General features: G+C 45.0%; 1 protein-coding gene across 1 annotated transcript in view; it reads left to right on the top strand.

Annotated features, from left to right (window-relative positions):
* The first annotated feature begins 5,445 nt into the window (after positions 1-5,445).
* PCSK9 (proprotein convertase subtilisin/kexin type 9) overlaps positions 5,446-11,953 on the top strand; it is a 46,081-nt gene continuing 39,573 nt past the window's right edge. The window contains exons 1-2 of the mRNA XM_054980757.1: positions 5,446-5,838; positions 11,661-11,852. Coding sequence (XP_054836732.1) covers positions 5,656-5,838; positions 11,661-11,852 — 375 coding nt within the window. The 5' untranslated portion in view covers positions 5,446-5,655. The remainder of the gene's footprint in view (positions 5,839-11,660; positions 11,853-11,953) is intronic.

Below are 11,953 nucleotides of genomic sequence, written 5' to 3'. Positions count from 1 at the left end.
TATAGCTAACTATGCTTATGGCCATCACTACCTGCACTGGCATTGAATTCCACATCATATAATCACTCATTGTATAAAGAAATATTTCCTTTTGCCTGTGCTGAATCTACTTCCCATCAACTGTGATGCCCCTGAATTCTAGCCGTTCTCTCTGTCCACTCTCTCTACCCTGTGCATAATTTTAGAAACGTCTATCATGGTGTGCCCCCCATTGTCTGATTTCTAAACTGAAAAGTTCCAAGCATTATCCCCATACTACCTTTCCATGTCATCCTGGAAACTCCTCAACAGTATCAGTTTGTTGATAAAGCAACAAGTAAAAGCAACAAAGAGGCATAGACCTTGTCTACATTCAAATGGATATAATAATGATGATGATGTGCTTACATACTGCCCTTCTCGACAGATCAGTGTCCAATCAGAGAGGTGAATAAAGTCGTTGTTACTATTATCCCCACAATACAACTGGGGAGCTGGGGCTGAGAGGAAAGGCTTGATCAAGACTGCCTACAGAGCTTGTGGCAGTAGTGGGAGTCAAGACAGCAGAGTGATGATTTGCAACCCAACCACATAGCCACTATGCTACAGCAGCTAAACTCACCAGTGCCAACTCCGTCCTGTAACCTGGTCTGAAACCAGTCTGAAAGGGTCTAGAGCAGATGAATAACCCAGGAATACTTCTAGTTATTTTGCAACTGCTCTCTCTATCATCCTGCCTAGAAAGGGCAAATTAGAGACCACAAAACTGGCCACATCTGTAAAAACGATGGAAAGAAAACCATCTCTTTGAGTGGCCAAGGAAAGGCACCCTGAGTCAGTGACTGACTAAAGATGGATATCAAGGACTTACATGATTCCAGCAATCAGGATGGATAAAGATCCAGAGTGCAAATGGTGGCCTTCAGATATTTCAAAATCCTGTCAGTGTAAATCAGGATAATGGAGTCAAAATGATCCATAAATAGCCCACACTATGCACTAGATATTTCTTCTGTCTGGACTATATTACAATCAGCATACAAATCAGAATATATCTGAGAGTTTTTCTCAGTGAAAAACTTTGTGAAATTGTCATAACTAATAATCAGATCCTATGAATTTAGAGAGACAGTCTTTGGAATCAACAACATAATTTAAATAACCGAGTAGTGTATAAACTAGCTGATACAACGATAGCAGAGATGCAGGGTTTTTTTTGCAGCTCTCACTGCAACCTCATAGATCCTTCATTGAGCTCTATACTTCTCTCTGATTCAGTTCAAGTTTTCCACTAACGCTATTCTGGACATCTCCTGGCCTTCTTTAGATCACTCACTAAGGGTGCTGGATCCTGTTTCAGGAAATTGAGTGGAGGGGAGGAACTACATCAACAGCTTCCAATAGCTTTTCATTTCAAGTTCCACTGCACTCTCAACAGACCTATCCTTTTGGATCCTAACTCTCCCCCTGGAAATTCTGGAAACCAGTCAGAACCAGAAGTCTCATTACCATTTTAACCACCCTTCCTGCCCCTGCCAAACATCAGTGCCATATTGACCCATGCCTTGAGGATGCAGTGGTTGGATCGTGGCACAGGCTGAACCTCTAGACCCCAAGCTAGACCTTCTGCTGAAAAGTTGTATAAGGTATGTCCTTTGTCAAGATGGGAGCATGTTACAATTTAAAAAGACTGATGGTCAGTGAAGACATGAAATTCTGAGTTGGCCTAGACAAGGACAGTCAGTATAAATGTTGAAATCACCCAGAACAATCAGGCTGGCAAATAAATAGAATGCCCAGTCAATCCCTGGAGCCTCACATAAGGAACAGACGACCAATATAGGCAATACAGTACTTGAGTAGTTTGCACTGGGACTGTGCAAAAGGGCAAAGGAGAATGCAAGGAGAATGAAAACCATCATAATAATGCAGAAGCCAACCATTAACTGGAGACTGGTAGGATGAAATGAATGAATTGTAAATCTCTCTGTCATTTGCTTATGTATGTAACTTAAGGTATTACAGGATTCTTAATTGCTTTTGCAAATGTAGACTGATGTACCTGTTAGAACTAGTCCTCCTAATTTATCCTCCACTGAACTTCAGCCTACTGGGTTACCTATAGGGTTAACAGTTCTGGTTTGGGAAATTCCTCAAGATTTTGGGGTGGAGTCTGGGGAAGGCAGGGTTTGGGAAGGAGTTAGAGCTCAGCAGGCTATATAATGCTATAAAGTCCACCTTCCGTAGTAGCAATTTTCTCCAGGGGAACTGCAACACAATCTTTTAAAAATTATTGTTAAGGCCATCCACACACATTATGCGCAAGCCAACTGCAACCATTGGCACCTTACACAATAGATAATTTGAGTGGCACTTGATCTTGAATGGATGCCATGCTGTACAAGGCCCTCAGCTGTAAGGATCAGCTAGGCTAGTAAATAAGTGGGGCAGAAATCTATAGTTTTATTCCATATGCCATGTTAGAAACACCACAATAACCTGCTGTGCAACCAATCCATGGAAACTAGATGGTTTGATAAAGGACATATAATTATTGTGGACATATGTGCAAGAAATGGCAACTGGAAAAATGAACCAAAAGAGTAATTCAGTCATTTATCAATGTAAGGCAAATTGGTTTTATCCAATAATTTGTAGTGAAGCCTTCCTGATGATAGACCATGCTGAAAGGGTCTCCAAAATGTGTCCCAAAATTAAAGTGTTACAGCCTTCATGAGCAAAGAATTATCAAATTACTGATTATATCCTTGTTTTGCTCAGATGGACAGTAATAACAAAGTGTATCTTTTAATAAAAGAAATCCACTATGAATGAACTCATGAATCCCTGGTCTACACAATCTTGAACAGACTAGGACTTGATCTAGATTTGGAAGATCAGAGAGATTTTTGTTAAAATTTATTTTAATTAGCACAAAAGAGGATGTAGAATCCATCCTGCATTTCATTTGAAGTCAAATTATTTAATGAAAAATGAAAGGAGCAAATAATAGGTTTGCTCCTAACTCCTGTCCCTCATGGCCAATTTCACACAGCTGTTGCTGTTGGCTTGATGCCTCCTTTGCAAGGTTGGCTCCTTCTCCATGTAATAGAGGCAAGCTGAAAAGCTAAGGATCCTGGGAGGTGATGGAATCCTGAAATGGTTATGATTTTAACTGAAGTTGATGGTCAGGTTCAGAAACTGAGAACCCACAAGTGTCCTTCTCGACAACATGAAGATCAGTGTCTTATTCTGAGCCACTGGTGCAGACAAAGTAGGAACAGTGAATTGCCTGGATGTTCTAATTTCAGACCATGTGAGGAAAGAAATGTGCTGGGCATCAAACAGCCAAAACTCCTTTTGCAAATATAAGGCCAACACAGTTTTGGATGCATTTGATTCAGTGACCTTCTTTCCTCTGCCCAAAAGATGAATATCAGTTGCTTCTACTAAGAGGAAAAATCAACTGCAAACTCATTTATAAGGTCTGCTTGTAAGCAAGAGTGCTTCACTAATTATTAGTATGTACTTAGCCTGAAGTACATACTGAAAAGCCTGAAAACCTTTTCCTAACATTTCCCAATTTTTCAATTGGAAAAACTGGAAAAAAATTGGGAAATTTCGGGGTAAAAGGTAAAGCGAGCACCAAGTCATTACTGACCCATGGCGGGACATTGTATCATGATATTTTCTTGGCAGACTTTTTACAGGGTGGTTTGCCATTGCCTTCCCCAGTCATCTACACTTTACCCCCAGGAAACGGTACTCATTTTACCAACCTCGGAAGGATGGAAGGCTGAGTCAACCTTGAGCCGGTTACCTGAATCCGGCTTCCGCCAGGATCAAACTCAGGTCGTGACTTGTGAGCAGAGCTTGGGCTGCAGTACTGCCGCTTACCACTCTGTGCCATGAGGCTCTTTTGGAGAGCGCTAAATTTTGGGGAGCCCAAAACCCCCTTCTATGAGGTATTTGAGTAAGAAAACCCCACTGAGTGAGTGTGTGTGTGCACTGAATGCTGCATGTTCAGCCCCACAACAGGGCAAAAAACAACCTCCAGGAGCTGATTTGGGTCAGTGGAGCCTTGATCTTGGTTTTGATTATTCATCCTCCTTACCAAACTCAGGCAATCACATATTCAAGGACATTATTCTTGGTTCTGATGGGAAAGAAAAATAGTGCTGGACCTCAGTCAAAACTTCAAAGCAACCTGATGTTCCTTCCATCCAGCACCATCATCACTCCTGCCAGCATATTCCATGCAAGTGCCAGTATGAGGGTCCTGATTTCCATAGTGGCCACATTGTTTTGTGTGCTAAACAGGAAAGGATCAGCCAGAAAGAGGAGCACAAGCACAAACAACTATAGGTACATGTGTGCAAATGAACCAACCAGTGATCTACACAACAGTCCTGCCCGCAGTGATGTCTTGGCAAGAAGGTAACATTGTGGAGGCAGCAAATTGTGCATGGAATGAGCTGTACTGGATGAAATAGGCTATACGCACCATTTTGGAGTATAAGAGGGACACTTTGCATTTTTCTGTTGTAGCTATTTCAAAAAGATATACTCGTGGTTTTATTCTGAACCTGTGATCTCAAACATTTTTTAGACCAGCTTTAGGTGGGTAGCCATGTTGCAGGGTCTGCAGACCAGCATTTCCCAGCCAGGCTTCCCCGGATCTCTGGGGTCCTGCAGGTCATCATCAGAGGCTCTGCAAGAAATTACGGAATAAATAAGTAGTTAAGTAATTTGAAATACTGTGAAAAATATTCAAATATCACTCAAAATATCATGGTTATTAAGGTTATATTTAGCTTTATTGCCTGTGTTTGTTTCATATTGTTACAGAGCATTGTCACTTTTGGCCACAATCCTGAAACCGATTACTCTAGAGTAGTGGTACAAAAGTCAGGATGATTAATATGCTTTTGTTAGATTCTACTAATCATCCGTTACTGAGCACAGATTTCTGAAAACTTTTTTTTTTTTTTTAAGTTTCAGGGGTTATCGTGCTGGGCTGGGGCTTTACTGACTTGGGTATCAATCAATATTGTGGGCTGCTGAATAAATCCTTGTCCGGGCTGAAAGTGCTGTAGAAGCCGTCATTGATTTTAGCTTGGAGTCAGCCAAGTGCATTGTGCACCTCTGTTGCCCACAAAAAAACAGACGCCTGTTGCAAGCACCCCTTGCCCTGCAATGCCTCGCGTACTCTTCCAGCGCTTCCCCGCTTTGAGTCTTAAGCCCTCCAGGCATGTTCATGCATACAGCACCCCTAGGGAGCTGCCTTGCTTGGGCGATGCAGGGGAATGCCTTGGAAATTGCTCTTGTAATATGACGCCCGGGAAGCAAAAAGGGGCAGAAACTCCAATTAATGTTCAACAAGATAGGATGGTCCGATGGGACACTAGTGGCGTGATCGGGCACATCCACGCCCAAAGATTTAGAGACGCGCGCGAGGATGCGGGGGAGAGAGGGGAGTGGAAGCGAAGCGCGCGCGTGTGCGCGCCAGGGAGAGGGGCGCCCGTCCCAGGCGCCGAGCCCTCGCACCGGGGCGTCGCACTCACAGCCACCCACCGGCAGCGCAGAGCCGGCGAAGAAGCGACCTCTCCAGGCTCTGGGCTAGGCGCGCTTTCCGGAGTCAAGCCTCGCCGCGGCCCGAGGCGGCTGTAGGGCAGGATGGGCGGCTGGTCTCCCGCTCCAATGCTGCTGCTCGCCGCGCTCGCCGCCTTCGCTCCGGCCGCCGCCAGTCCGCACGAAGACGACGACGGCCTGATGGGCGCCCTCGCTTTCGAGGAGGAGAATCAGACCGATGCCGGGAAAGGCAGGAGCGGGTTCGCCGCTTTCCACAGGAGCAATAAGGTGACCGGGCAGGGGGGAGCGGGACTCGCTGGGGCATCGCCGCCTTTTGCGCCGCGCCGCGCCGCTGCTTTCCGGCGGAGAACCAGGTGGGCGCTCAGGTGCCGGGGTGAACTCGTGGAGAAGTCGTGTCGCAGTCAAGCCCGCCTTCCGTGGCCTGGGGACGGGCGGGGAGAGCAGCCGCGCCCCCAGGCAAAAGTCGCTGGCATCGCCCTTGGCACTTGAGCGGGCGATGTACGGCGTGACGGTAGCCCTGCCAGAGCAACTCCGTCGAGTTGGGGCCAGAAGCCTCATCGCTCTGCTTCGAGGGTCGAGAGAGAGCCTTCCGGACGGGGAGCCGCGTTAGGCAGTAGCAAGCAGCAAGACGAATCAGGAGTTCGGAGGCATTTTAAAGACGAGGGCAATTTCTTCCATTGCCAACCTTCACGCACGGGAGCTTTCTGACTCACGGAAGCTTCCTCTGGAATACTTTTACGTGCCCCGGACTCGCGTTTTCTCAAGAGCGCCAGAGGCCCTCAAGCTTGCCAGAAATCTTGGCATCGCTGTCCGCTAATCTCAAGTGAGGAGTGGGGGCTGGGATTAGTCCGCTCCGCTGCGAGGAAGGCCGTCTAGGAACGTGCCTGAGGCACTGCCTTCCCTCGACTCTCGAGTCTCTTGTTCCAGGGCAGGGCCGCTGGGCCCGAGTCTTCAAAAAAGATGCCCGGGAGGAGCACTGGCATAAATTCAAGCACAGTGCCAGCAGGAGGGGGGTGTGTGTCCAAAGGTTGCATCTCTTTGTTTGGGTAAGGGTTGGTCGTCCCTGCTTTGGGATTTTGTCACATTCAGGCACCTGGCAGAGTGCAGATATGAAAAGCAGCATAGCGATGCATGGTGGACCCCAATGCCACTTCAGTACTTGAGGACTTCTCATCATGGTAGTAACAATGTGACAAAGGTTATGCCTAGGCAAAGGCGGGGGGGGGGGGGCGGGGGGAGGATTGTGTTGAAATTTGTACCAAATATTTTTTCCCTTTAAAGTCATGGATTTGTTCTGTCTATTCTTATGAAGCAATATTATCCTAATATAAAAAACTTCACCTCTGTTTTGTATGAAATTGTGATGCTTTTAAAAAGAGGTTGATTGATTTAAGTAATTCTGATAGAATCTTTTGCCAGTCGAAACATTACCTGGTAAATCCTAAAGCATCAGCTCTCAGACATTTTTACCACAAGCACACATTCATATCATTTCCTCCCACCTGTTTTCTGGGATGCTTGTGGCAATTCAGATTTTGTCATCTTTAAAGGGATGTGATCTATTGAAACCAGTGACCATTTAAAATACTTTTTGTTTTGCATATGGATTTCACATCTAAGGAGTAGCCAGGGAATGTATCCTGAATTGTGCGGATTGTGTGTTTATTTTGTTTTATCTTTAGGCTGCTTTTAAGTCTTGCTTACTGTGTGGATTCAGTGCCTCTGATCCTTACATTTCACATGAACTGGTGGCTCCAGCTAGAAGAATGACTGTAGGATGTGTGGGATGCTGGTGCATGGGGGGTGTTGTTACAGCTGACCTGTCATGTGTTTTGGGTATGCATACAGCATTGGATCAGGAGACTGATTGGCTGTTTTTAATGCATATATTCTATAGATTTGCTTTTGGATGAAATCAAGCAACATCAAGTTTTCTAGATACACAGAATGCATGCTCATTATTTGAAAAAATTGTCTCCTAACTTCTCAGTCTGTTCATTTTTGACTTTATTAAAATCAAAAGGCTGCAGGGGAAATCCAAACTTTAAACTTCTTAGAAGCAAAGGTGGACAACAGGAACATGTTTTTGAGCAGGGGCTGGCAACCCTTGGTACGTGCGCTGAGCAGTGGTATGCCAGACCATTTTGTTTGGGGCACAGGGCCAGTTCTCCTCCCAAGCCCCTGAGTCTCTGGCAATGTTATAGGGGCCAGCAGCATTGTGGAAGGTGATGTTATAACTTAGGCCCATCGTAACCCCCCTCCGCCTGATGTGTGTAGTTGCCATCTGGCTCCAAGGAAAGACCTGCAAGTGCTGGTAGTGCTGCTAGGGTCTATCTTGATCCCAACACGTTTGGTCAGGTAGAAGAACTCCTATCTCCCCTCCTCACCTTTTGTTTGCCTGCACAGCAACATTCGCACAGGTAAATTATTTTCAACACACAGGCCAAAGAGGTTGCTTATCTCTGCTTTACTGTGAAAATGGGTCTTAGAATAAGAAAGAAAGGTTAGCATTGAGATTTAGCAGTATTTGTTTTTCAGAGTTTGTAAATTGTTCTTATACAAGTGCTTTTATATATACAGAGGCTTTCAGTCTCACAAGGACTAACTATACATTACATTTCCCTCAGATCTATGCAATCAGACTGCGTCTGGAGTTCCATGCTGGAAACACAATTCCCGCTCACATACAGGCCTAATTCAGATCCAAACTGTGGAATTCAGGGAGAAGGGGCTTCATCTCCCCCCTCTCAGTGCTGAAAGAACCCCGAATGGTGTTGCTGTTTGCCACATTGGGGGTTCCACATGCAGTGTTGGGGTGTGTCTAAGTTTCCTCAACATGGAAATAGTGACCTCCTGAATTGTTTCAGGCCAGAAAAATGGTGCGGATAAGGGGAGGCTGAAACCAATTCTCCTAGTGCACTGTGGTCCCTATCTGAATCAGGCCTATGTGTGCCTAGGAACTGAGTTCCCAACATGAACTTGCAAGACGTGTCTGATCACATGAGCATGGGAAAAATGTGACATGGGAAAAATTTAGACATTTAGTTCAGACAGAACACAGAACCATGATTTAAGTAAACTAACTGTGGTTAATATGGTAGTCCAAATGTCCTTATGGTTAGTTAGGCTCCAAAGTTATGGTTTGAAGTTCTTTTTGCTAATGAGATTTGTGTGATATATGGACATATGCGTCATGACTTAACCCTGACTTGTTATGTCTGAACCAAGCCACAGTCACTCTTTAACCCTCTCCTATGGGGAAAACTACATTACATGCCAGTGTGTGTAATGAAACACCAAATCATTAACTTATGCCCACATATGAAATTTAGATTTTGAGTGAAATCTAGATTGTGAATGAAGAAATTTGGGGAGTAAGGGAGAAAGAGGCATGCATCCTGGCTGATCATATTTTCTGGTTAACGCCCCCCTCCCCCCTTTTCTCATGGGATTCCACATATGAAATACCATCAGGGGAAGGAAGTAGCCTCGGGGGCTTGTGGAAAACTGGAGTTGGAGAAGAGATAAGCAACTTTTCTACACCGCTCCTCCACTCAAATTCAGCTCCCTGGGGCTGCATTCTGTAAAACAGTAATTTAGCGGTTTGTTAGTGTAGATATCCATATGTAACATGAAGTTTGTCAATTTCATTACTCAGAAAATAAAGCTTAAACTAAAATAGGAAAAATAAGGCTAAAGATGAGGACAATATTCTTGAGGGGAAAGTTGTGGGGAGAACACTCATAAAGCTGCTTCTGGCTTCCACAAATCCAACAAACTTTAAATAAAGAAAATAATTACTCAAGGTAGTAAAACAAAGACAAATGTTCACCTAACATAAAAAATGGAAGTCTAAGGGAAGACAGGAAAAAAGGAGCCAAGACTGAGGAAAAATATTCCCGAGGAGAAAGCTATGAGAAGAATACTCACAGAGCTACTTCTGGTCAGAAGAGATGAAAGGTAGACCTTTTACGCACTGGATATTTGCTTCGTTTCTGGCTCTGTAGTGTTTCAGATGTTTTTCTGATATACGCACAGCATTTGATATTTTCAGAGGCCATCCCAGCACAATCACGGGAGTTTCCTAAGTTAAATGGATGCTGGTTTCTCACTATTTTTCTTAAATACAAGACCATGCCAGGTCTGACTCCCATGCAGATGTTAACATGCGCCTTTCATCCACCTGCCCTAGACCCACCCCCCTGCATAATGATTGGTTTGCTGGTTCCTCTCCTTCCCCTCCCTCCAACTCCTTGGGAGCTCTCAGCCCATCCATCATGCTTCACAGTCTGTCTATACACATGCAATCTAAAGGTTCTGGATGATTTGAAACCCAAGGCATCTCTTCCACTCCATGTAAATAGAGATCACTCCATTTATAATCACAGTGATTAGGATCACCCAGAGCAACAAATGCAAAATGGATTATCAAGGCTTAGCTCTCCAATGGGCTTGGGAACCATGCGTGTGTGTATGGCTTGCCTGCAAGGCAGCCTCCTGGGCTTTCCAGCCTGTTGTGGCTTTTTCCTCTCCAAGGATGGAGGCATGCCTTGTGGCAGCCTTCCCCCAAGCCCTTCACCACTTTACTTCCCCAGCAGCGGCTACCTGTGAGGGTGTGTGTGTACTGGCCTTACAATGCACAGGCCAAGGGCTGTCTTGCTAGGGTCAGCGCTCTTCCTCTGGCAGGCTTGTGGACCATGTGTGTGTGTGTCTCTCTCCCTGGGCTCTCCAGCCTGCTATGGCTTCTTCTGCTCCTTGTGAAGGCCTTCCACCATGCCTATCAGTTTAGTTGGCTGCTTTAGCAGTTTGTGTACAATATGCACCAGGGACATAACTTGGTTCCTCACTATCCCAGAAGTCAAGCTGAAGAGCATGGAATCTGGGCCCTTTCACACCTCACATGTTTGGTTATTGTGGTGCCATTCTTTTTCCTTTGCACCATGTCAAAATGCATCAGGATTGATGAGTGCTGGCACTTTCATCACTGATGCTGTTATCAATGATGTCACAGCACCAGCCCTCCCCCTCCTTTTTCCTTTTTTTTTTTTGCACATATGATGAAACAATGCATTGGTGGAATGCTGGATCAATCTGTTTCCTGGATTTCTCCCTCTCAACCAGTTGGTGCATTGATCTTACACTGGATTAAAAAAAAATCAAAAATGAGCAGAAAGGAAAATTGAGAGGAAAGAGGGGAGGAGGGAGGAATAGAAAGGAAAGGAAGAGAGTGACTGGATAGACAACAGTGGCCAATCACAATGAAGTGGGCTGGCAGAGGGTGGGGGGCAGAAGAGAGTGGAACGCTAAAAAACGGGATAAAGAGTATGCATGGAGAAACAGCAGACTGGAAAATGGATTTTTTTAAAAAGCAGGAGTATAAGTGTTCCCAGGAAAGCTGCAGAAAAGCCACATAGTGCCTGGAGTGACTTCTCATGTTGGCAAATTGGGTGCAGGTGGTCAAGAAAAAAACCCACTGCAGTATGAGAACTGAACTGGTGAAACTGGTCTGTGCAGGAGAGGTTAATGAGTTCAGCATTTTCACAGGATCTTTCTGCCAATTAGAACTCTTCCCATTTGGGGGTGGGCTGTGTGAACCATTTATGCAGGAGAGAAATCTGAGTACAGCGCAGAGATGCTTAATGAAACAAGCAACAACAGGTCAAAAAAAGATGAGCTAGCCTTTCACTTCTGAAAAGAGCAGGAGCAAGGCAAGAGTGTGAAAAGAGTCGTAAAATCAACCCTCCCCTCAGGACATACACAAAAATATAAAGTTACCCTTAACTAAAGTGCTGGAGTATTCTGAAGAGCTTCTGTTCAGGTGTGGAATACCATGGAGAAGAATCTCGGCTCCTTTTCCAATCTGGTGTTCATAAATACCACGAAAGAAGAGGAGGGTTGTGAGCATATAGCAAATATAGCATTCTGTGTATGGGTATGGGTTGGAGAACAATCTTGCTATGTACGCATTTTAAGGATAGTGGATTGTCATCCAGGCCAGTGTGTTGTGTCAGTGGCTCATATACTTTTATAAGTCAGCAGAGTTTCATTGCTCCTCTCTCCCCTGCCTGTTTCTGCATGTTTAAACACAGGATGCATGGCGTTTGCCTGGATATTATATTGTGGTGCTTAAAGAGGAAGGTCTTAAACTTCAAACAGCTCGAACTGCCAAGCATCTGCAAGCAAGAGCTGCCAAGCGTGGCTACCTAACCAAAATCCTACATGTGTTTGAGGAGTTATTCCAGGGCTTTGTCGTGAAGATGAGCAGTGATCTGCTGCACATGGTAAGTCCCTCTTCCCATTGATATGGTAATTACAAGTGGAGGACCCACAAGGACTTGTGGGAACATCTTATTCTCCCCACTATTTCCTTTCCCTGAACACC

This window comes from Eublepharis macularius, chromosome 5 (assembly GCF_028583425.1).
Source record: "Eublepharis macularius isolate TG4126 chromosome 5, MPM_Emac_v1.0, whole genome shotgun sequence".
Lineage (NCBI taxonomy): Eukaryota > Metazoa > Chordata > Lepidosauria > Squamata > Eublepharidae > Eublepharis > Eublepharis macularius.
This window is presented reverse-complemented; position numbering and strand designations above follow the sequence as displayed.